Source organism: Hyaena hyaena, unplaced genomic scaffold (assembly GCF_003009895.1).
Source record: "Hyaena hyaena isolate Hyena2069 unplaced genomic scaffold, ASM300989v1 scaffold_158, whole genome shotgun sequence".
NCBI classification, from domain to species: domain Eukaryota; kingdom Metazoa; phylum Chordata; class Mammalia; order Carnivora; family Hyaenidae; genus Hyaena; species Hyaena hyaena.
The window spans coordinates 1236411-1259587 of record NW_024080790.1 but is presented as its reverse complement, the minus strand read 5'-3'; the positions used below and the strand labels follow the sequence as shown (position 1 = coordinate 1259587).

The window sequence follows — 23177 nt, the reverse complement described above, 5'->3', positions numbered from 1 at the left end:
TAAACATTCAAATAGCACTTAAATTTTAAAACCCTGACTTACAGAAAAATGTGAAAAAGTGCTCACCAGCAAGGAAATCGGAAGGTCTGGAATCCATCCTCCATACTGTATGACCTTGAATTAGTCACTTCATCTCTCTGGGCCTAAATGAATTCGTCTGTTTAAAAAAGAGAGAGAGAGAGAGAGAGGTAACATCTACCTCAGATCATTGTAAAAATTAAAGATAGTATGAAGTAAAACTCTAACACAGGATTTAATGCTGGTAAAGCCACAATAACATCTAACCCTCCACGATAAAAGTTAACACCATTTGTGGTAAACTGAGGTTCACCGGCCAGCTAGCCTCTGAAAATGGCCACAAGTATCCAAATTGCTTCATGGAAATTCTAAAAAATTTTAAAGACCATTTCTTAGTGTCTCCAATACATCAGCCTGTGCTAGAAGCCTAAGAAATCAGTTAGATTCCCATCTTGCTTCTTAAAGCAGTGATTCCTAAATGCTTTGCTACTGGGGGCCCAAATTATCCACTGGTACTGCCCCCCATTACCCGTTATTAAACTTAAGACTAATGAAAGACTCGGCATCACGCCTTCATTTTAGTTATAAAAGTTCCCCATTTCAAATTAACGGGAGACACACATTAAAATTCGACAGCTTAGGCTTGGACCAGAGTGATCAGAGTACTAGATGCGAGGGTAAGGCGCTGGCCAACAAGCACGGGGTTTGGGGGGGGTGGGCATTCTGGAGCTTTCGGGTCGACCCCAGTTTCTCGTTGGCGACGAATCCAGGCCACGTGTCGCCATTTTGTGTTCTGGAAACATGGCGGCCACCCCATGGGGAAGGAAGGGGGCGGAGGGACCGCCACGTTAGCCGCTTTCCCTGAAGTATCCTGAAGCACGTTGCGCACCCGTCTAAGTGCGTTTAAAACTGTCTGGCTTAGCCGAAAGAAAGAAAAAGGGCTAGAAATGAACGTACACGAGCCTCCCAAGCGACCTTTCTTTGCCGAGAGGAACGTGCGGTGGCGAACCGGCAAGAAAGGCCTCCCAAGATGGCGGAGCCCAACAGGGGCCGCCCCCGAGGGGAGCGGGGCGAGGCGGCTGCACCAAAAGGGGAAACGGGGGAAAGGCTGAAAGGCAGAAGCGGCAAAGTGAAGGGTGTGGGGGAAATCGCAAGAACTCCCTAAAGCACTAGTCGTCAACCCTGACTAAATGCGGCCCCAAAAGGGGCACACCATTGTTCTAAATGTCTGACGAGGCTGCCACGACTAAAACGACACTAGGAGGTGGGGTTTCTGTAGGTTCTACCGAAAGAAACTTGCAAAATGCAAACAAAGCATTATGTAAATGGACGCCATTCTTTTTTTAAGGCCCTGTTTCCAACACTTCCCATAAGTAATCAACAGAGCCATGACTCTGGCGGCGGCAGGGGTGGGTTTCGGTCTGTCTCCTCACCGGCTGCCGCGGGGGGACCAGGACAGGGGTGGGGGGCTGGTACGGGGCGCCCGGACGCCAGGGACGAAGGGGCCCCACGTGCCACTCGCGCACGCGCGCGCGGGCACGCGCACACCACACAAGCCTCGCCTCGCCGCCCCTCCCCCCCGGAAGACCACGGCTGCCCCTCCCGTCTCCCCACACCCTCGCGCACGCGCTCTAGCCGCCTCACGCGCACGTTTTAAACCGGCGGCGTCCCAGCTGCCGCCTGCAGTTACCGCCGGGGCTGTCCGTGTCGCTCCGTATCCAAGCCCCTTTTGTAAGGCGGGAAAATAATATGTCGCCCCCACTCACAACACTAACATTCCCAAACATCTGCCGGTGCCGCTGGAGTTATTAAAATGCATGTTGGTTTTAAAACTTTGCCGGGCTCAGAGCTTCTGCCTATCGGGGCTTTATTTTCAATGCTAGGCTGTTAAAAGAGTTTTTTAAAACTACCATGCGGAGGTTGGCGCAATCTTGTGACCTAAAAAAGATGGGTCCTCGGTTTTTTTCAAGGGGTCCTGAGCGGCAAGCACTTCCGGGGTCAGAGGGTACGCGGGGTTGAAAGCGGGCTTCCCGCCCCGCCCAGACCGCCGAGGCTGCCGCCGGAGTCGCCACCGCCGCGCCCTCGCCCACCCGCCCGCCCGCCGCTCCCGGCCCCGCTCGCCCCCTCCGCCGCCGCCGCCCGCCCCTGCGACGACGCCGCGGCCTCCCGCCCGCGCCCGCTCGCTCCCGCGGCCCTCGCTCGCCTCGCGCCGGCAGTTTTGGGCCTACATCTCCCCTCCCCCCGCCAGCCACCAAAGACTTGACCACGTAACGAGCCCAACTCCCCCGAACGCCGCCCGCCGCTCGCCATGGATGCCGGTGTGACTGAAAGTGGACTAAATGTGACTCTCACCATTCGGCTGCTTATGCACGGAAAGGAAGTAGGAAGCATCATTGGGAAGAAAGGGGAGTCGGTTAAGAGGATCCGCGAGGAGAGTGGCGCGCGGATCAACATCTCGGAGGGGAATTGTCCGGAGAGAATCATCACTCTGACCGGCCCTACCAATGCCATCTTTAAGGCCTTCGCTATGATCATCGACAAGCTGGAAGAAGATATTAACAGTTCCATGACCAACAGCACGGCGGCCAGCAGGCCCCCGGTCACCCTGAGGCTGGTGGTGCCGGCCACCCAGTGCGGCTCCCTGATTGGGAAAGGCGGGTGTAAGATCAAAGAGATCCGCGAGAGTACGGGGGCCCAGGTCCAGGTGGCGGGGGATATGCTGCCCAACTCCACCGAGCGGGCCATCACCATTGCTGGCGTGCCGCAGTCTGTCACCGAGTGTGTCAAGCAGATCTGCCTGGTCATGCTGGAGACGCTCTCCCAGTCTCCGCAAGGGAGAGTCATGACCATTCCGTACCAGCCCATGCCGGCCAGCTCTCCAGTCATCTGTGCGGGCGGCCAAGATCGGTGCAGCGACGCTGCGGGCTACCCCCATGCCACCCATGACCTGGAGGGACCACCTCTAGATGCCTACTCGATTCAAGGACAACACACCATTTCTCCGCTCGATCTGGCCAAGCTGAACCAGGTGGCAAGACAACAGTCTCACTTTGCCATGATGCACGGCGGGACCGGATTCGCCGGAATTGACTCCAGCTCTCCAGAGGTGAAAGGCTATTGGGCAAGTTTGGATGCATCTACTCAAACGACCCATGAACTCACCATTCCAAATAACTTAATTGGCTGCATAATCGGGCGCCAAGGCGCCAACATTAATGAGATCCGCCAGATGTCCGGGGCCCAGATCAAAATTGCCAATCCAGTGGAAGGCTCTTCTGGTAGGCAGGTTACTATCACTGGTTCTGCTGCCAGTATTAGTCTGGCCCAATATCTAATCAATGCCAGGCTTTCCTCTGAGAAGGGTATGGGGTGCAGCTAGAACAGTGTAGGTTCACTTATAACCCCTTTCTGCTGTTTTCCCATGATCCAACTGTGTAATTTCTGGTCAGTGATTCCAGGTTTTAAATAATTTGTAAGTGTTCAGTTTCTACACAACTTTATCATCCGCTAAGAATTTAAAAATCACATTCTCTGTTCAGCTGTTAATGCTGGGATCCATATTTAGTTTTATAAGCTTTTCCCTGTTTTTAGTTTTGTTTTGGGTTTTTGGCTCATGAATTTTATTTCTGTTTGTCGATAAGAAATGTAAGAGTGGAATGTTAATAAATTTCAGTTTAGTTCTGTAATGTCAAGAATTTAAAAATTAAAAAATGGATTGGTTAAAAAATGCTTCATATTTGAAAAAGCTGGGAACTACTATCTTAAACTCTTTGTTGGTGCCTTTTTTTTCCTCTTCCCTTTTAGCGTTAGGCCTTTGTAAGAAGGGTGGGCCCATCCTTGGTGTTCTCTCTAGCCCTTTTCACCTATTGGTGAGATTCCATTCCCTTTCTGTCCCAACAAAGGAACATGGCAGGCTGGGCCTGCTTTCGGGTATTTTCAGAGACAGAGGGACTCTCCCGGAGAGTGACATCCCTCCAGCCAAGTTCCAGAGAGAGCGGCCTCTGCCCATTTCTCAGGGCTTTCTCTTGGAAAGTATGGCCATTTCTAGAAACTCTGATGAATGGCAGTGTGTCCTCCCCTCTTGCCAGCCCCACCCCCCACCCCAATCTCACTGGGAAAACTCTAAGCCAGGAACAAAAAAATGTTCTGAGGTGGGAGGAGCCTGGGGGGAACCCAGAGAAGAGGTGGGGGAGGGAAAAGGGCTGGGCTGGGCTGGGCTGGGCTGGGCTGGGGCTGAAGGGAGGGGCTTGGGCGGGAGGGAAAGGGGCAAGGGTGGGTTTGAGGATTTGGAAGAGGGCAGGGGTGGTGGTAGGGACAGAGGGGTTTTGGGCACCAAGACATAATGGGGGATGGTATCAGCGGGGTGCACGTGTGGAGCATGCACCTGTGGCAAGCAGCCTGTCAGGATGTTATTACACCTGCCAAGTGGCGTATCCAGAAACAAAAGAGGCCCAGCTTCTAACTCTTCAGCTGTGTGCAATGTTGGAGAAATCATACCAGGAAATAATCCTGCCTAAATGGGGAAGCCCTCACAGGCAAGATTGTAGATGGATCCACTGACAATAGCCTAGGAATGGTGTTAAAAATGCAGATTCCTGGGTCCCACCCAACCCCCCCAAATATAATCAGAAGACTGCATTTTTAACAAAACCCTGAAAGGTTCTCAGATTTAAGTGCCACTGATTCTCTTCACCGGTGGATTAGGAAGATCTTGCTGTGAAGGCCTAGTAGCCTTATGTCCATACCAGCCAGTAGGATTAGGCTGGACCTTATGAGAAGAAAAATTTTATACCATTAGGCAAAGACACACTAGAAATGGCAATATAAAACAGTGAACGATTAGGTGTCAGAGTGCTTAGTTCAAACCCCAGGCACTGTGGGAGATCACTAACAGCAAAGAGAAATTCCTGTGGGAGGGGAGTATTCCACACAATAAATATTTGTTGAGGCTTATTCTCTACAGGATATCTGCTCTTTTTTCTAAGGTATAGACCTGGTTTCAAGAGTCCCTGGAGGGAAGATTGGGGCCTACCATGCACTTTATACCTACTGTGGAGTCAGGCAGGCAGGCAGTCACTGAAGGGAACCCACATTCTGGAGTTAACCCAGAGTTCAAATTTGAGTTCTGCCTCTTGTGGCCTTGGGCAAATCAGTTAACCTCTATATAAAATAGAGGTGTTAAAAGGACACATCTCTTCGGTTTATGGGAAAAAATCGAGAGCATGTATGTAAAGCACAACAACTGCTTACAACACAGTAAACTTCAATATACTTCAGATTGCAAAAAACCAAAGGGCCGTTTCTGTCCAGAGACACTCAAGGACAGACATTCAAAAGTTAGAGAACAAGCCAGTGTGTACTAAATGACAAGCCAAAAGAAGACCATTGCAGTGCAGGACCAGGCCAAGAAAGGGAGGACCTAGTGAAGACCCAGAAATGGGTTCATTGTCCTCTGCAGGTAATGAGCACAAATCATGTTTTTGTAGAGTAGGGTGGGAGTGGATAATTAAATTGAACCCTCAAACCCAGGCCAAATGGTTTTCAAGGAGTCTCTAAAATTTGTTGGGTGAGGTGGTTCAAAAGCCTGATAAAAATTAGGCCTTAAGTTTCCCTCTACCCCTTCTCCCTTGCATCCATTCAAAGGCAAATCTGGCAATAATCTGTAAAATAATGAGTTAGGCTGCAAGGCACAGGATGAATGGCCACTTGGATGGACTAAAGTCTGGAGCAGCAGTTAGAAAACTACCTCAAGTAGATTCTAATACAGGTTGGGAAGTGGCACCAATGCAAGGGAGATTGAAACCCAATGTGGAGGCCAGAGAGAGATCTAAGGAGGGAAACAATAAATTAAGACATAAGGATGGGAGTATGTGCAGGGAGAAATATTCAACAAGTAGCTAGAAATAGACAAACTGAAAGTGAGCTACATGGAGACAGGTTAACGAAGACTGAGCTTCGGGGTATGGGACCTAGTCTACTGTTCACCACAGTATATCTAGTGCCTGTCACCATAACACATTAGCAGTATTTGTAGAATGATTATAGAAGAAGTAGCCAATGAAGAAGAGGTAGTCAAAGCAGCAGGAGAAAAACCAGGAAAGTGCCCTTGAGAGGAGTCAAGGAGGAAAGTTTCAAGGCTGATGAAGGATAATAATGCTACAGAGAGATTTAATAGATTTGATTGAACATTTACTTTGTGCAAAATACTTTGAACTAAAACTTGATGTTTTGGTACAATTGGAAGATGTGTAGTAGCTAATTACAGTTAGAGCATGGTATGTGAGAAAGAAGGGGAATAGAGGAAGCCACAAAATCATCTGAGGCTAAAACAGCCTTGAATGCCATAAAAAAGGGTTTGAGCTTTATCCTGAGAGTAGTGAGCCCCAAATATTCAAGTGTACCCCTTCAGTAAAAAGTCTTTATCATATACACTATTACATGTTTATTTCTAAATTACTATATGTATATTAGTCATGCTTATATATAAACTTAATACAAGCATAATTCTAAATATCATGTAGTTAGAAAACAAACATTTTAAATAATAATAGTGCAGGTAGGGGGCACCTGGGTGGCTCAGTCAGTTAAACATCCGACTTTGGCTCAGGTCATGATCATGCAGTCTGTGAGTTCGAGTCCTGTGTCACGCTTTGTGCTGACAGCTCAGAGCCTGGAGCCTTCTTCAGATTCTGTGCCTCCCCCTCTCTCTTGCCCTTCACATGCTCATACTCTGTCTCTCAATAATAAATAAACATTAAAATTTAAAAAAAAAAACAGTTCAGGTAAACAAATTGAAATCTAATTTCTAATCATTTCTTGTGGCTTTTTTTTTTTTTTTTCAATTCTTTCCAGTCATTTGTAGAGACCACTTCAAGGATATACTGAGGAAGACACTTCCAATGTCATGGGTATCCTTGGGGAGCAGAATTTCAGAAAAGTGATGGAAGGAAGGCAGATTACACCAGGAGAGAAGGGCCTAGGGGTAAGGAAGTGGAGACAGGAGTGTAGATCGCTCAAATGTTTGAGGGTGCAAAAGAGAAAGAGAAATAGGACAATAACTTAAGTCAGGGAGGATTGGGGAAAACATTTTGGGAGGGTTTTTGAAAGGAGCTTCACTAAAGGCAGATAATAAGGAAGCAATAGGAAGCAGAAAATAAAAGCTAGGTAAGAAAGGACTATGGAGAGGCACTTGGCTAGCTTGGTCAGACTGTACAACCCTTAATGTCGGGGTCATGAGTTCAAGCCCCACATTGGGTGTAGAGATTGCTCAAATAAATAAAACTTAAAAAAAGGACTATGGATAAAAGAGGGTCTTGGAGCAATGAGTATCAGGTGCCAGGCCAGTTTGTTAGAATTTAATTCACTTTGTCTCCTTTTCTATCAGGACTTGCATTTCAGGACTCTTCTCTTTTCTCTTTGGGGCAGCTTTAGCACGTCCCATCCCCTTCTGGATTGAGGACTGGAAATCAGTAAGCCCCCTTTGCAGTTGCTGTGTTTCTTGCTGCAGCCCTATTCCTACCACCAGCCACAGTCGAAAAGACTGAATAGGTCAACAAGCACCTGTTGTGTCATAGCCACAGGAGTTGTCCCAAATCCCTCCCCCTTGCCCCACTCAACATGCACACATGTGCACCACCACCACGTACCCCATCCCAGCCAGCAGTTTGGGCAATGAATCACCACTCTTGTGTTCACCCGGAGAGTGGTTACTTATTCCTCTGTCACCTAGACAGTAACAGTGTTTGCTAAGCGCCTGAGGTTTGTGAGTTGAACACACCTCACCCCTGCTACTCCTGGCTACCCTTAGGAGTGAACCACATACTGTCCAGCATCGCTGGGCTTGTCACCTCCTGCCAGTGAGACAGCACCTAGCCAGACATATAAATAGGCAGTCACCACCAGAGAAGCCTTCCATTGCCAAGTCCTCTGGCCACCTGAGGGGCCTTCCTAAAATTCCAGTCTGACCACATCACTCCCTACTTAAGGCCATCAAGTCCCTCCTCCACCCATGGTCTATATAAAAAAAATCCAAACTCCTCAGCATAGCTTATAGACCCTTCAGGATCTGTTCCCACCAACCTTACCAGTTCAAGGGCTGGCAGTTTCATGTCTCTGCCTTCAGCCTCTCATACAGAACGACCTGTCATTCCCCAAAGTCACTGTTAGGGCATCCCTGCACCTGGGAAATAATGGTTTCTTCATAATTATAACCCTGGCTGTCCTCTTTGTTACCTACCTGGGGTTCCGGGACACCTCACTGGGGTGCTCTTGAGCATCAACATCCTAAAAGGAAAATTACACTCTGCTAAGGATAGGGAAAGCTGAGTTCCAGTCCTGGCTTCGGCACCAACTCCCTGGGTGATATTGGACAAGTTTTATGGGTCCTTCTGGGTCTTAGTCTTCCATTTGGGAAGAATGAATAAGATTATAGCCACAATTCTCTGGCTGCCTTGGGAAATAATACTGCCTTTGTGGGCATCCATCCCTGCATTTGCCTCCTGCCACAGGGCTGACTTCTGACACACAGACCTTCTGTAAACACTCCAAGAGAGAAAAACCGAAGTTAACAACAACAAAAAAAACTGGCTGCAACAAGCCCCAGCTTGGCATCTTGGGTAACCATTTGTGGGAGATTAATTAAAAAGGAAGCAGGAAGGAAGGAACTACCAGGAAGACTTGCTCTGGAATATCTCGGAAGGTGCTGTCACCTTTAGACACACTGGGGAGAGGAAAGGACAGAAGAGGGGAAGGCAAAGGGCACACACAAGAGAAGGCTACATATAGGTAGGGTTAGTCCCCTAGGCAGACCCAAGCTCCCTACTCTTTTCCCCTGCTCTCATGCCCTAAGAATAAGCCCTCCGTGAGGGGGCTCTGGCTCCTGAGTGCCCCGTGGACCCAAGTTCATGAAAGTAGGGAGAGGGTGGCTCTAGCTGTTCCCGTTCTCCTAGTGGCAGATTGGCATCCGAGACATCTGCCACCAGGCTAAGTGCCTGTACTTTAATGACAGTACTTTAGCTAAGGCAACAGTACTTTAGTGACACCAAACACACTAACTACCCGATTAGTCATTCCTGGGTAGTGGAAGACATCAAATTAGTTATCCCCTGAGCAGTTCAACCATAGTGAGGAGACACACTTTCTTAAACTTTACCCCTGTGTAGATGAAAACCTGTGCTTGCATTTTAACAAATACTTCAAAAAGCATTTTCGAGGGACATTGGCTCACTCAGTAGAGCATGTGACTTGATCTCAGGGTCGTAAGTTTGAGCCCCATGGTGTAGAGAGGACTAAAACATAAACTAAAAAAAAAAAGCATTTTCTATTGTGTGTCAGAAACACACATTTATTTAAACTAAAAGATAAAATAAATATCAGAGGCACCTGGATGGCTCAGTCAGTTGAGCATCTGACTTTTGATTTTGGCTCAAGTCATAATCCTGGGGTTGTGGGATAGAGCCCTGCATCCAGCTTTGCACAGAGCTTGCTTGGGATTCTCTCTCTCTCTCTCTCCCCCTGCTCTCTGCCTCTCCCCTGTTTGCACTCTCACATGCACATACTCTTTTTCAAAATAAAGATTTAAAATTAAAATAATAAAATATAATTTTAAAATAGAAAAAAAATTCCCTTCTAAATAAATAGACTAATTAATTAAAAATTTAAAAGCATTTTCAGAGCTTGTTCAGTATGCCCTTAGAAGAATCTCCTCTCACTGACTCCTGACTTTAGTGAGGCTAAATGTAGTCATTCCCCATCCTGGAATCTGAGCCACACCAAGCAACACCTCCAGGACTGGCTAACATGTATGAAAAGCTTACTATATGCAAAGTGCTGCTCTAAGCACTTTAAATGAATTAACTCCGAATCCACAAGGCCCTGTAGATATTTTGATGCCATTTTACAGGCGAGGAAACAGTCACACAGCAATTAGGTGATCTGTCCAACGTTACAGAGCTAGTCAGTGGCACAACCAGTATTGAAACACAGGCAATGTGGCTCGCAAGGTGCTTTCTAATTTTTTCCCCCCAACCTGCTCTCTTAATCACTGTTCTGGGTGTCCCACCAGGCCAGAAAAACTGCCCCTGGGAGAGTCTAAATGGACAGATAGTCTGCATATTATTTTGTCTTTGATAACTTTTATTGTCCAATTTTCCAATTAAGATGGCAAAACATATTTTTATAGAACTTACATGAATATGTAATACATAGGAAAATCCATACTGTTATCCGTGTATGTAATACATAAGAAAATCCATGATGTTAACATCCTCTATTAGTTTTATATACTTATCTTTTATTTTATTTATTTATTTATTTATTTTTTTAGAGAGACAGTGAGTGCAGGGAAGGGACACAGAGAGAAAGAGAGAATCCCAAGAAGGTTCAGCACTGTCAGCACAGAGCCCAACTTGGGGTTCCATCTCATGTCACTGAGATCATGATCTGAGGCAAAATCAAGAATCAGATGTTTAACCAACTGAGCCACCCAGGCTCTATACTGCTTTTTAAAGTAGCATATAAAAAATAAAAATTAAAAATATAAAAATTTAAAAAAATAAAGCAGCATATATATGCTACTCTTTTCTTTAAATGGGATCATACTCTACACAGTAATTTGTATGGTATTTTTCCTTTAATTGAGATATCATTTAGATACCATAAAATCCACCATTTTAAAGTGTGAATTTAGTGGTTTTAGTATATTTACAAGTTGTGCAATCACCACCACAGTCTTATGCCAGACATTATTATCACCTCAAAAAGAAATCCATACCTATTACCAGTCACTCCTCATTCCTCATCCACTCCATCCGACCCCATCCCTGGCAACCAATGATCTACTTCCTGACTCTGTGGATTTACTTGTCTAGATATCCTATAAACAGAACTATACAATATGTGATCTTTTGTGTCTAGCTTCTTTCACTTAGCATGTTTTCAAGGTTCCTCCATGTTGTAACATATATCAGTACTTCGTTCCTTTTTTTGGTTGAATATAGTCCATTGTATAATCACACCACATTTTGTTTATGCATTCATCAGTTGGTACACATTTGGATTGTTTCAACTCTTTGGCTATTATGAATAATACTATTATGAACATTTGTGTACAAATTTGTGTGTGGACATATGTTTTCATTTTTCTTGGGTATATACCTAGGAGTAGAATAGCTGGGTCATACGGTAACTCTATGGTTAACTTTTGAGGAACAGCCAGGCTGTGTTCTACAATGGCTACACCATTTTATATTCCCACCAGCTGAGAATGAGCTTTCCAATTATTCTACCTTCTTGCTAATGTTTTTGTTGTTGTTGTTGTTTGTTTGTTTCTTCGGTAATTATCCTAGTGGCCATGTGAAGTGGGACCTTATTTTGGTTTTGGTTTTCATTTCCCTTATGATTTGCATTTCATTCATTGAGCATCTTTTCTTGCACTTATCGATCATTTAGATATCTTCTTTGGAGATACATCTATTAAAATACTCTGCCCATTTTAAAAATTGGGTTGTCTTATTTATCGTTGAGTTGTAGGAGTACTTTACGTATTCTATATACTAGATTCTTTTTTTTTTAATGTTTATTTTTGAGAGAGAGAGAAAGCACACAGGGGAGGAGCAGAGAGAGAGAGAGAGAGAGAGAGAGACAGACAGACAGAATCTGGAGCAATTTCCAGGCTCTGAGCTGTCAGCACAGAGCCCCACTACATGGGGCTTGAACTCACAAACCTGGGGATCATGACCTGACCTGAAGTTGGAGACTCAACCGAGCCACCCAGGTGCCCCCCAATTAGCATTTTTATAGTATTAGTAAAATCTTCCAATTTTTATTCTATTGATTATTGGGTTATTACACAATGAGAGTGAAATCACATTTGAGCCAGAATGAAGATGATCTTTGATGTCACAATCCCAGGACATTTCCCAACCAAATGTCCTTGGGAGAAAACTGCTAACCCAGAATAAGGTGACAATGGTGGGGTTTATTGTTTGTGTCAGATGAGGTGGGTCTCACCTGCTTAGAAGGCTAGAGACTTGTTGAGTCTCTAGTTCCACACAGGAGAGGAGACAACCCATGTGGGTGGGCCCCCTGGCCTCATGCCAACATTGTGGTGCCCAGCAGGGGGCTGTCTCATCGTATCCCGAGGTGGGGCCAGTTTATACCCAAATTTAGCAAAGGATTTGGGTATCCAAGAAGTTAAAGCTTTATTAGGGGACAATAGCCTAAGCACTCATGACCCATTTCTTAGGAAGAGACATTTTAAAATAAGAAAAGGAAACTAGAACTTAACAGTCTGACAGGATATTCTAGCTAACCACAAATTTACAGAATTATAGTTTAGCTACAGAGATCTTCTTTCACAACTTTTCTCAGATCTCTCCAGTAAATGCTACTTTTAATAGCTTGACTGCTCTCTGAAAAAACTAGTCAGAAACCATTACAAAGTAGATTTTGTGCAAAAAGTGACTAGAGCCCACTAGCTGGGATTTTCTCAATATTGTTTGCCACATTCTTCACCACACTAAAGATTTTTCTTTGCCAGTCTGACAGGTGAAAAAAATGGCATAGCACTGTGTTAATTTTCATTCCTTAGGTTACTAGTGAGTAAAATAAAATGTTGATGTTTTTCAGCTGTTTGTACTTCTCCTTTGGTGACTTACCTATTAACATCTTTTTCACCTTTTTCTATTGATGTGTTCATATTTTTCTTATTGATTGAAGGCCTCATTATGTAGTAAAATATTAACCCTTCATCAGGTATGCTGTATTTTTTTTTCTTAATGTGCCAGTTTCAGTTTAACTTCTGCTTTGCAGAAGTTTTTAATGACAAGTAGCTAAATCTATCAATCTTTAACTCTATGGTTTCTGTCTTTAGTGTCACGCTTGGGAAGTCTTTCCCTCACCACAATAATTACTTTCAAAAATTGTCCTCTTCTTTCTTCTAGTATTTTATACTTTCATTTTTTTACATTTAAATCTAATCCATCTGAAATTTATTTTGGTATACACAGTAGGAAAAGCTAATGATTTTTCCCCCAAAACTGCTAGCTAGTTGTCCCAATGATATTTATTGAATAATCCAGGAATGACAAATATGTGGTCTGAGTATAGTCTTCCCCTCCTGGGCCCCTGGAAGACATTTCTAATCAAACACAGAACCCCTGGTTACGCCTAGACTAGGCCTCACAGCCCTCCTCAAGCTTCAGACAGACACCTCTAACCTGTGAGATATGGCATCAAGATGAAGCTTTGGTGTCATTGCCTAGGCTAATCAACCCTTTTCTCCATTGACCTGAGAGGCCTTCATTAGATAATACATTCTTTTTTATTCTATACTTTCCTTTTATCAATGTGCCTGTTGTTTCCTGTGCCAGCTCTACCCTGGTTGGTTACTGCATCTATGTACTAAATGGCTATAATAACTGGTAGCACTCCTCTGTCAACATTTTCTTGACTATTTTCTCTCATCTAAACTTCTGACTAAATTTATTGCATCAAGGAACAACCAAAATAAATTAATTACAATCAAAATTCATATTAGATTTTCCAGTCGATATACAGCGTTTATTTCCATTTTTTAAGATTCCTTTTATGTCTTAGAACGGCTTCTGAGAGGTCATCCACATTGCTGGTGAAATTTATTCCTAGGGATTTTTTTAATTTTTATTTATTTTTGAGAGAGAGAGAGAGCATGAGCAGGGGAGAGGCAGAGAGAGAGGGAGACACAGAATCCAAAGCATGCTCCAGGCTCTGAGTTGTCAGCACAGAGCCCGACGTGGGGTTCGAAATCACTAACCATAAGTTCATGATCTGAGCTCAAGTGACTGAGCCACCCAGTCGCCCCTATTCCTAGGGATTTTATATTTGTCATGGCTATTCTAAATGGGATCTTTTTAAAAAGACATAATATCTAACTTCTTATTACTAGAACATAAGCTATGCCAGAGCAAAGACCAACATCTTTTGTTCATAACTGTAGCCCTAGAGCTTAAGAAACGTTGCATCCACGTTGTAGGCTCTTAATAAAAGTTTTTAAATGAGTGAAGGAATAATGCCATAAAGCAATGCCACTTCCTAGTATTCCACTAATTTGTAACAGGCAACCTCACCAAAAATCTTTTATCGACTCTATTTTAAAAGCAATTCTACAGGGGTGTCTGGGTGGCTCAGTTGATTGAGCATCAGACTTTGGCTCAGATCATGATCTCATGGTTTGTGAGTCTGAGTCCCAAACTGGGTTCTGTCTCCTCTCTTTGCCCCTCCCCTGATCATATTCTCTGTCTCCCTCTCTCTTTGCCCCTCCCCTGGTTGCACTCTCTCTCTCTCAAAAATAAACATTAAAAAAACTGATTCTCTGGAATTTTCTACATCTGCAAATATTTCTAATTGCCTCCTTTCCAACAGGCATTGATCTTATTTATTTTCCTGATAAGACTTACTGAATTGAATAGATTCTTCTATTCAGATTTCTATCGTTCTTTCAGAACTACTCTAAATAATAGTGATGACAGCAGACACCTTTTGAAGTTCCTAACTTTTATGGTAATACTTTAGTGCTTCGCTGTTAAGTGTGATGACTATAGGAAGAGCAAATTTGATGGGAAGAATATAACGGGTTCCATTTTGGACTTGTTCAGAGGGGTATTAGTGTGAAGATGTCCAGTAGACAGCAATACAAGAAATCGGAGCTAGAGACAAATATTTGAGAGTTAACATCAGGCAGTGTTGGAGCCTTGGGATAGAGAAATTCACAAGGAGGCAAGGCCAAGGGTAGAATTGGGGGACACAAAGCTCAAGGCTGAGCAGAGGAAGAGGAAACTATCCAAGAGGTAAACGTTAATTAGTAAAGAGAAGAATCACAGGGAACCAAAGATGAGTTTCAAGGGAGAAGAAATGATGAACACAGCCAAAGAATAAAGAGGGGGTGGGGGACTGAAAACAGGACAAGGATTTAGTATCTAGGTCACCGATGACCTTAGTGAGTGTCAGCTGTGTCAGTGTTATGATGGGGCTGAAGTCACCTGCAGTGAATTGAGGAGAGGTGACAAAGTACAGGCTTCTATAAGGACTCTTTCCAGAAGCACAGCATGGAAAAGAAGCCAAGAGATGAGGAACTAAATTGACAGAGACAGAATTGAAGAAAGGATTCAGATTTTGCAAGTTGTAGTGACACGAAGTTATTTACAAGCAGTAAAGGAAAAGACAGTGAGCGAGACTGAAAGATGGAGAAAATCTAACCAAGCAAAGAACAAAGGGTGTGGAAGGGATGGGCTCCCTGTAGGGGCCCTATTAGTCTCCATCTCTGCGTTCTCTTAAGTGGGAGGGAAGGATGTAAGATGGGTAATGACTGGTGTCTCTAGAGAAAATTTCCAACCTCTGACCTTTCTCCACCACACTAGCAGAGTTAGGAGGTGGTAGCCCTGAGAGCAGGGGAGGTGTGGAAACACTGCCCTAGGGCGCTGCTGACTGGGGAGGCCTGAAGGGCTGCTGGGCAGAGTTTAGGGTTTCGTCTGAATCTGGAAATTATTAATACACCTTGTCAGAGTAAAGGTTTTAATGAGAGAGCCTGACTTAATCGGTCTGATTTTTCTCCTAGCCATCAGGAATTTAAAAAGCTGCCGCAGTGATTCTCATGTGCAATCATGGTTGAGAATTGCTGAGGTCAAAAAAGTCAATTTGTGCGTAAGGAGGCTGAATCTCCACCCCCGCGTGGGAGGACCAGGAGAGGATCTGCTGTCTGGGCTGAGGCAGCGGGTTCCTTCGGGGGCTGTGGACATCCCCCCAATCAGAAGAGGACGACTTCCTGCCTTGTTCTGCTCTTCGGTTAGGATCTGAATTATTCTCCAACCTCCTGCCTTAAGCTCAGCCGCAGACAGCTTCCGTAACAGGGAGACCCAGCTACCCCCGGAATAGCGGTGGAGGGCCAGCTTCAAGGATGCAATGGTAATTATGGCAAACAATACGCTTTTCCGCTTAGGAACCACGCCCTCGGCTGGGTTCACTGCGCGTGCGCGTGCGCTTGCGTGTGTCTGTTCTGGGGTGCCTATTCAACTGAAAAACAAAAGCGGCTCTGAGACCGAAGCGAAGGTTTAACGAGTGACCAGAATGACTCATGCTGCTTAACTGTGAGGGCCACGGGGCTGCCACCCCCAGCGGGGCGGGGCCTGTGTGGTAAGAGTCACAGGTACAGCAGCTCCAGTGAACTTCCCGCCCTGTCCTAGGGCAGAATGCCTTTTTTTAATGTAAAAATTCAGACAAAATGTCACTTTCCTTTTATGGCCATGAATGTCCCTATGTCAGCAGGCAAGCTGAAGCAAGGATCTTGAGGCCAATGGAACTTGCTAAGGCATGGGGATGTTCACACAAAGATTGGGGTTTACAGTATTAGGCTAAAAACTGTGGCCTTTTTCAAAATAGGCTCAGGTTGGAACAAGTGGCCTGGGCAGAGCATAGATGTCCCTGTGGGCAGGGGTCAGGAGAGGGGACCAGCCCAGAGGTGCACATTTAATGGACACCTACAACATGCAGATTTGGGTACATGAAATCTGTGCTGTCCAGCACGTAGCCACTTGCCAGGAGCGTGTGGATGCTGAGCATGTGAAATGCGGCTGGTCTGAATTATGATGCAAAATACCCACCAGATTTCAAAGATTTAGTATGGGGGGAAAGCCTAGAATAACTCGGTAAAATATTAATACTTTTTTACACTGACTACATGTTGCAGTAATATATGGATGTATGGACTTAAGTAAGCTGTGTTAGTAAAATTGATTTCATCTGTTTCATCTTTTTAAAATATGACTGCTAGAAAATTTGTAATTATATCTGTGGCTTCCATGTTTCTGTTGGACAGTACTGCCCTATGCCCACCAACAAATGAACTTTTACTGGACACTTACTTTGCTCAAGGAAGCATGAAGGTATAAAGCCATATATAATAATAATAATAGCTCCAGTTTTTACAAGGTTGACTACTTGCCAGGCACTTTGCACTGATTCTGTAATTTGCCCTAGGTAAGAAAGTAAGTCAGCATCCAGAACCTCCGTTATTAACCTATTGGCCAAAATGCCTCCCTGGTGGCAAGACGTTGGTGTTCTGTTGGGGTGCATCACAGATACGTTGTGCCCTGATACAGTAAAGGGGCTGTCACATGGCAGAGAACACCCAAGTTAAAAACCCACCCTAAGGAATACATAATTTTAGATGGGTTTTTTTTTAACGTCGATTTTATTTTATTTTTTATTTTATTTTTTTATTTCTAGGATAGAGAGAGACAGCGTGAGAAGGGGAGGGTCAAAGAGAGAGGGAGACACAGACTCTGAAACAGGCTCCAGGTTCTGAGCTGGCAGTCAGCACAGAGCCCGACGCAGGGCTCGAACCCACGAACCGCGAGATCATGACCTAAGCGAAAGTCGGACACTTAACCGACTAAGCCACCCAGGCGCCCCTCATTTTAGATGGTTTTTAATGCCACTGAAATACACAGCAATCTATCTGCATTCTTTTCCAATTTCTTTTTTTTTTTTTTTAAGATTTTATTGTTAAGTAACCTCTACACCCAATATGGCTCAAATTTACAACCCCAAGATCAAGAGTCACATGCTTTACCAACTGAGCTAGCCAGGTACTCCTTTCTCAATTTCTTTTACAAAGATTGCCAAACTTTTTTGGCATGCTGGTCAGAGTATGCCAATCACTATCCCACTAGTGATTCTCAACATTGGCTCCCTAATGTAATCACCTGAGTGCAGGCGGGGGGGGGGGGGGGGGGGGCTGCGGGGTTTTAAAAAATCCTGAGGCCTGAGACCTATCCCAGACATTCTGATGTAATTATTATGATTTGGGGCCTGGGCTTTGGGATTTTGAACAGCTGCCCAGGAGATTCTAATGTGCAACCAGGGATGAGAATAACTGAAGTAAAAAGTTAACTGGTCTAGGGCTACCTGGGTGGTTCAGTTAGTTAAGCATCCAACTCTTGATCTGGGCTCAGGTCCTGATCTCATGGATCTTGAGTTCGAGCCCCTGAGTCAGGTTTCATGCTGACAGCATGGAGCCTGCTTGGGATTCTCTCTCTCCATCTCTTTGCCTCTCCCCTACTTGTGTTTTCTTTCTTTCTCTCTCTCAAAATACACTTATAAAAAATAAAAAGTAACTAGTCTAATGAAGACTGGATTCCCCAACCCCAGACTCCTTCATTTGCCCTCTCTCAGTCCATTCTGCCCTTCTGACCATAACGAGTTGAAGCTCTGCCAGCGTCCCAAACTCATGACAAGGGGTTTGCCAGAGTGAACAGAGCTCACTACAAGGAAGGAAAGGGGACAAGGCCATAAGGTTTCTTAAAGGCTGAGCATTTTGACTCAGACTTTTTCTGCATAGCTGCATTTTAAAATTGTAGCTACTTCAGGGCACATTCTGTTTAGTTTTATTCATCTCTCAAGTTTTATTTATAAGCTTATATCCACATATACACATGCTGGGGGATGAAAGCAGCCAGGGACTGTGGAAAGTACACTGGACATAAAGCCAAAAGCACTTGCAATGAGTAGTAAATAAACTCTAGAGATCTAATACACAGTATGGTGAATACAGACAACAATATTGTATTATCATCAAAGTGAGAGACTAGAACTTAATGATTCCAACCACTAAAAAGAAAGGATAATTACGTATGGTGATAGAGGTGCTAATTATTGCTACAATGGCAATCATATTACAATATATAAATGTATCAAATTAACACGTTGTGCACCTTAAATTTACGCAGTGCTATATATCAAATATTTTTCAATTAGAAAAGCCAAGAGCATGTCTCGAGGGCTGGTCTGCCACTTCTGAGATCTCAATTTCCCCATCTGTAAAATAGGTGGTTTGGCCTAGACAGGCCTAGGGCCCCTTCTAGCATAGACATTCCAGGATTCTAGATTGCGGTCAGACTCTGCCCTAGATTTTGTGTCTGATAACACAGCCAGAGAACAGGGCTGGTTTCCTTGCTAGTGCCAGCCACTATGGAGACTTCACCTTTGAAATAGAAATTTCCATCTGCAGCTTCTTGGCAGATCTGCCTATCCTCATCCTCCCTACCCCACCCCCTCCTCATGTAAATCAGCCTGGGGAATCAGATCTTGGAGAAACGTTGATCTCTTTATCTGAAGACACAAAGATCACATTGCAAAGCTTGCTGCTTGTGTGGAGGTGGCAGAGTTAGGAATGCTCCACATTTTTCTAGCAAGTTTCATTCCTCCTATATCCTCAGAGGAGGGACTTTCCTCCAGGAAGCCTGGGGGGAAACTGGCAATGTAATGCGGGGAAGAGCAGACAAGGTGGGAGTTATCCTTGAAAGGAAATATCAGCAAATTCTGATATGAAAAGTTTTGAAAAATCCTATATATCGCAGTAGCTTATACAGAACCAGTGCTAGGCTATGAACTTGGCTCTGTCACTGTAATTTTAAAAAGACCATTCATGTTTCCAAGCCACCAAGGGCAACAGGCCACTCACTCAGTCCCAGTCCCATTTTGTACCCCTCCAGCCTACCATCTGTCCGCACTGCCGCCCAAGCTCTCTCTGACATGCATGCAGCTGACTGTGTTACTCCCTAGTCTAAGATCAGACTCCAGGTCCACAGCCTCCATTACCTATCGAAAAATAAAATAAAATCTAAACTCTTCTCCATGTCATTTAAAGTCCTTCAAAATCTGGCCCCAAGCTACATTTTAATCTCATCACCTGCAGATCTGTGCTCTCTCCTGCCCTCCAGCCCACTGAACCCACTGCCCTCTGGTGCAATTTGCCATGTTCACCTCTATAGACAGTCATGAGCCCCACTGGGAAGGAGGTAGCTCGGCCACCCTGGCTGTGTCTGTCCTCCAGCACCCATCCAGATCCTGCGACACAGGCTCAGTAAAGATTTGCTGCCTTGGGGCTCCGTCTGTCTTCAGCTCAGGTCATGATCTCATGGTTCGTGGTTTCAAGCCCCGTGTCAGGCTCTGTGCGGATGGCTAGCTCAGAGCCTGGAACCTGCTTCAGATTCTGTATCCCTCTCTCTCTCTGACCCTCCCCTGCTCATGCTGCCTCTCTCTCAGAAATAAAACATTAAAAAAAAAAAAAAAAAAGATTTGCTTCCTGAATGACCACTAAATGGGCAAGCATGAAAAGTAAGGTCCTTGGACTGGGTGATTCCTAAATTCTCTTGTAGCACTAACTTCTGAGAACTGTTACCGTGCACAAAGCTCAAAACTGCTTAGGACTTGACCCAGTTCATACTAACAGTCACTGTGGTTTTTAATCCAGAAAAATAGAGACAAGCAGTCTAACAAAGAGTTTTAAAGTTTTTGTTCATTTTTAATAAAGTTTTAGTAAAGCATACAAATTAAATTACAATGCAAGTAAATATTTTAGATCACATTAGAAGAAAAGACCCTCTTATAGTTGCACAACAATGCAAATATAGTTAATGCCACTGGTGTACACTTAAAAAGGGTTAAGATGGTAAATTTTATGTTACATGTATCTTGCCACAATTTTTTAAAATAGACCATTCCAGCGGCACCTGGGTAGCTCAGCTGGTTAAGCGTTTGACTCTGGGTTTTGGCTCAGGTCACGATTTCACAGTTCATAAGATCAAGCTCCACGTCAGGCTCTGTGCTGTTGGCTCAAAGCCTGCTTGGGATTCTCTCTCTCCCTCTCTCTCTGCCCCTCCCTGATTTGTGCTTTCTCTCTCTCTCTCAAAATAAATAAATAAAATTTAAAAAAAAATAAAAATAATAAAGGACCATTCTGAATGTGCAGTTGCTATCACTATGCCCTTAGCCCTTCTGTCCAATGAGATTTTGAGGTGAACAAAAACTCCTTTAAGTAGAAAAAGTATTAAAACCCTTTTTTTTTTAAGTTTATTCCTTTTATAACTTTTTTAGTGATCTTTGCACCCAACGTGGGGCTTGAACTCATGACTTGGGGATCAAAAGTCACATGCTCCACTGACTGAGCCAGCCAGGCCCCCTACAACCCTTTATTCTTTCTTTCTTTTTTTTTTTTTTAAAACCCTTTATTCTTAAAGAAGAGGGAGGAAGGGGTACCTGGGTGGTTCAATCACTGTTTAAGCGTCCAACTTTGGATTTTGGCTCAGGTTATTATCTAATAGTTTGTGGGATTGAGCCCCACATTGGTCTCTGCGCTGAGAGCCCAGGGCCTACATGGGATTCTCCCTCCCTTTCTCTCTTTGCCCCTCCCCTTCACATGCACATATGTGCTCTCTCTCTCTCAAAATAAATAAACACTTCTAAAAAAAGAAGAAGAGGGAGAAAGAAAGGATTCTTGGGTTTAATAACATGTCCAAATATAACAATACCTAAGGTACCCTAATATCACTAATTTCCAGAAGCTACAGTTGTCATGTATCCCAGGACTGAGAAATAAGCAAAAATAGCCTCTGAGTGACCACATTAAATGTCACTTGACTAATTAAAGAACATATTTTATGAGGCAGGTGATCTACATTTCATAGTCAAGAAAATTAAGGCTCAGAAAGGGTAATGCCTAAATTTATCCTGCTGGCCAATTAAAGAATCCAGAGTCAAAACTACCCTGGGTGTAGAAAGAGAAAAACACCCAAAGTCCACACTCTTTCCATTTCACGATACCTCTCTGCTCCTCAAATGCTGTAATATTTATAATGGTTTTCTTGTTTGGCTTGGTTTGGGTATTTTGGTTTTTTTTTGGGTGGGGGGGGTTGGGTTTTATTGTTGTTGTTGTTTATCTTCCCAAAGCAATTTTGACTACCTGATCCAAATGGGACTTTACTGGAAGGAGATTGTGGTGGCTCCGAGAACAGAAGGCAGAGCTAACAAACAGGACCAGACCAGCAGGAATGGGGCAGCTGGGAGACCTTCTCTCTAGAATGCAGTGGTTCATGTGACACAGCCCCAAGCTTGCCAGGCTCAGAGACTCTGTACAGGTTTCAAATTTCTAGGAGAGAGAATCTAGTTTGCCTGCCCAGGTTAGATGTCTATAGCCCTATCAGTTTGCTCTGCCCAGGGAAATAGAGTCCTGAATCCCAAACATGGCCAGTGGGGCTCGTTTTAAGTGTTGGCTCTTCCCAAAGAAGGAGAGATCCCTGAGGGCCAAGCAGACCCTCAGGTATGTCCCCAGCAGGAACTTTTCTGGGGGAGGGGAGAAGGGAACAGGAATGCCCGATCACCCAGAAAAGGTCCTATAGAAATATCCTGAGTTACAAATTCAGCCTAAACTTTGCGTATTATTCCATTCATAGTTTCACTGTTTTCCAGGTTTGCAAACTTTGGCAGCATATCTGTACTTATGACCTCAATGGCCCCCTAAAAGTATTAAAACTCATCTTCACTGCACCAAGGTGGCTACTCTTGGAGCTTGTCTTCCAAAGGCACCCTTGGGTGTTTAGTAGGTCAGAGGGTGGCTCAGAGCAGGGAGAAATGAAAGCATACAATCCAGGAAGCTCAGAGTTGCCTGGGAGGCAGACTGTGCTCTCTCTCCAAGAACCCCTGAGACAGCACTAAAAAAGAAAATTTAAATGTATGCCATGCATTTGACTCCATTAACTGAGTTTAGGCTCACTGCATAGAAACTTGCCCATGCACAGCCAATCCTAATAAGCAACAGCCAGAGTACCTGGCCTAAATTCTAAAACTCATTTAAGCTATTAGAACCATTAGCTCTAACTTAACTTCAGCTATAAGCACAAATCACTAACCAAATTAAATGGTCAGTAGTTCAGCCAGCATTTTGAAGTCAGAAAGACCTGTGTGTGAACGAACAACAACAGCAACTCCCATAGCACAGCACCTTACTGAGAAAGCTGCTATTCTTATAACCACTTAGGGATAAGAAAAACGAGGCACAGGGAAGTTTTGACTTGGCCTAGAATAGAATATTGGGAAATCCCAGACAGAATGGGGACTTGCTTTCAGGTCTTCTGATCCAAATCCCAACTGATGTATCTTATGAGTACTTTCTTTTTCTTTCTTTAATGTTTATTTATTTTTGAAAGAGAGAGAGACAGGGAGGGGCAGAGAGAGAAGGAGACATGGGTCTGAAGCAGGCTCCAGGCCCTGAGTTGTGAGCACAAAGCCCAACATGGGGCTCGAACTCATGAACCATGAGATCATGACCTAAGTTGAAGAATGATACT

The 23177-nt window shown here is 44.3% G+C and overlaps 2 protein-coding genes across 17 annotated transcripts in view; one reads left to right on the top strand and one right to left on the bottom strand.

The window, feature by feature from the left end:
- Positions 1-2002, bottom strand: part of ASPRV1 (aspartic peptidase retroviral like 1) — a 115138-nt gene extending 113136 nt beyond the window's left edge. For 4 of the 16 annotated variants that reach the window (XM_039239584.1, XM_039239590.1, XM_039239585.1 and 1 more), the window contains exons 1-2: positions 976-1333; positions 67-157 (exon numbers count right to left, since the gene is read on the bottom strand). The gene's annotated coding sequence lies outside the window, so the exon portion shown is untranslated. Of the gene's footprint in view, positions 1-66; positions 158-975; positions 1334-1451; positions 1556-1668 lie in introns of those variants that run through there. The other 12 variants (XR_005529726.1, XR_005529730.1, XR_005529727.1 and 9 more) reach the window with 8 other exon arrangements.
- A 199-nt stretch (positions 2003-2201) lies between these two features.
- PCBP1 (poly(rC) binding protein 1) lies at positions 2202-3745 on the top strand. Its single transcript, XM_039239581.1, has one exon. The coding sequence runs from the start codon at positions 2327-2329 to the stop codon at positions 3395-3397; it is 1071 nt and encodes a 356-aa protein (XP_039095512.1). The 5' UTR covers positions 2202-2326; the 3' UTR covers positions 3398-3745.
- Positions 3746-23177: the final 19432 nt, after the last annotated feature.

Bases quoted from the DNA above. Each gene is read 5' to 3' on its own strand.
- PCBP1 (XM_039239581.1), top strand. From the start codon at position 2,327: ATGGATGCCGGTGTGACTGAAAGTGGACTAAATGTGACTCTCACCATT.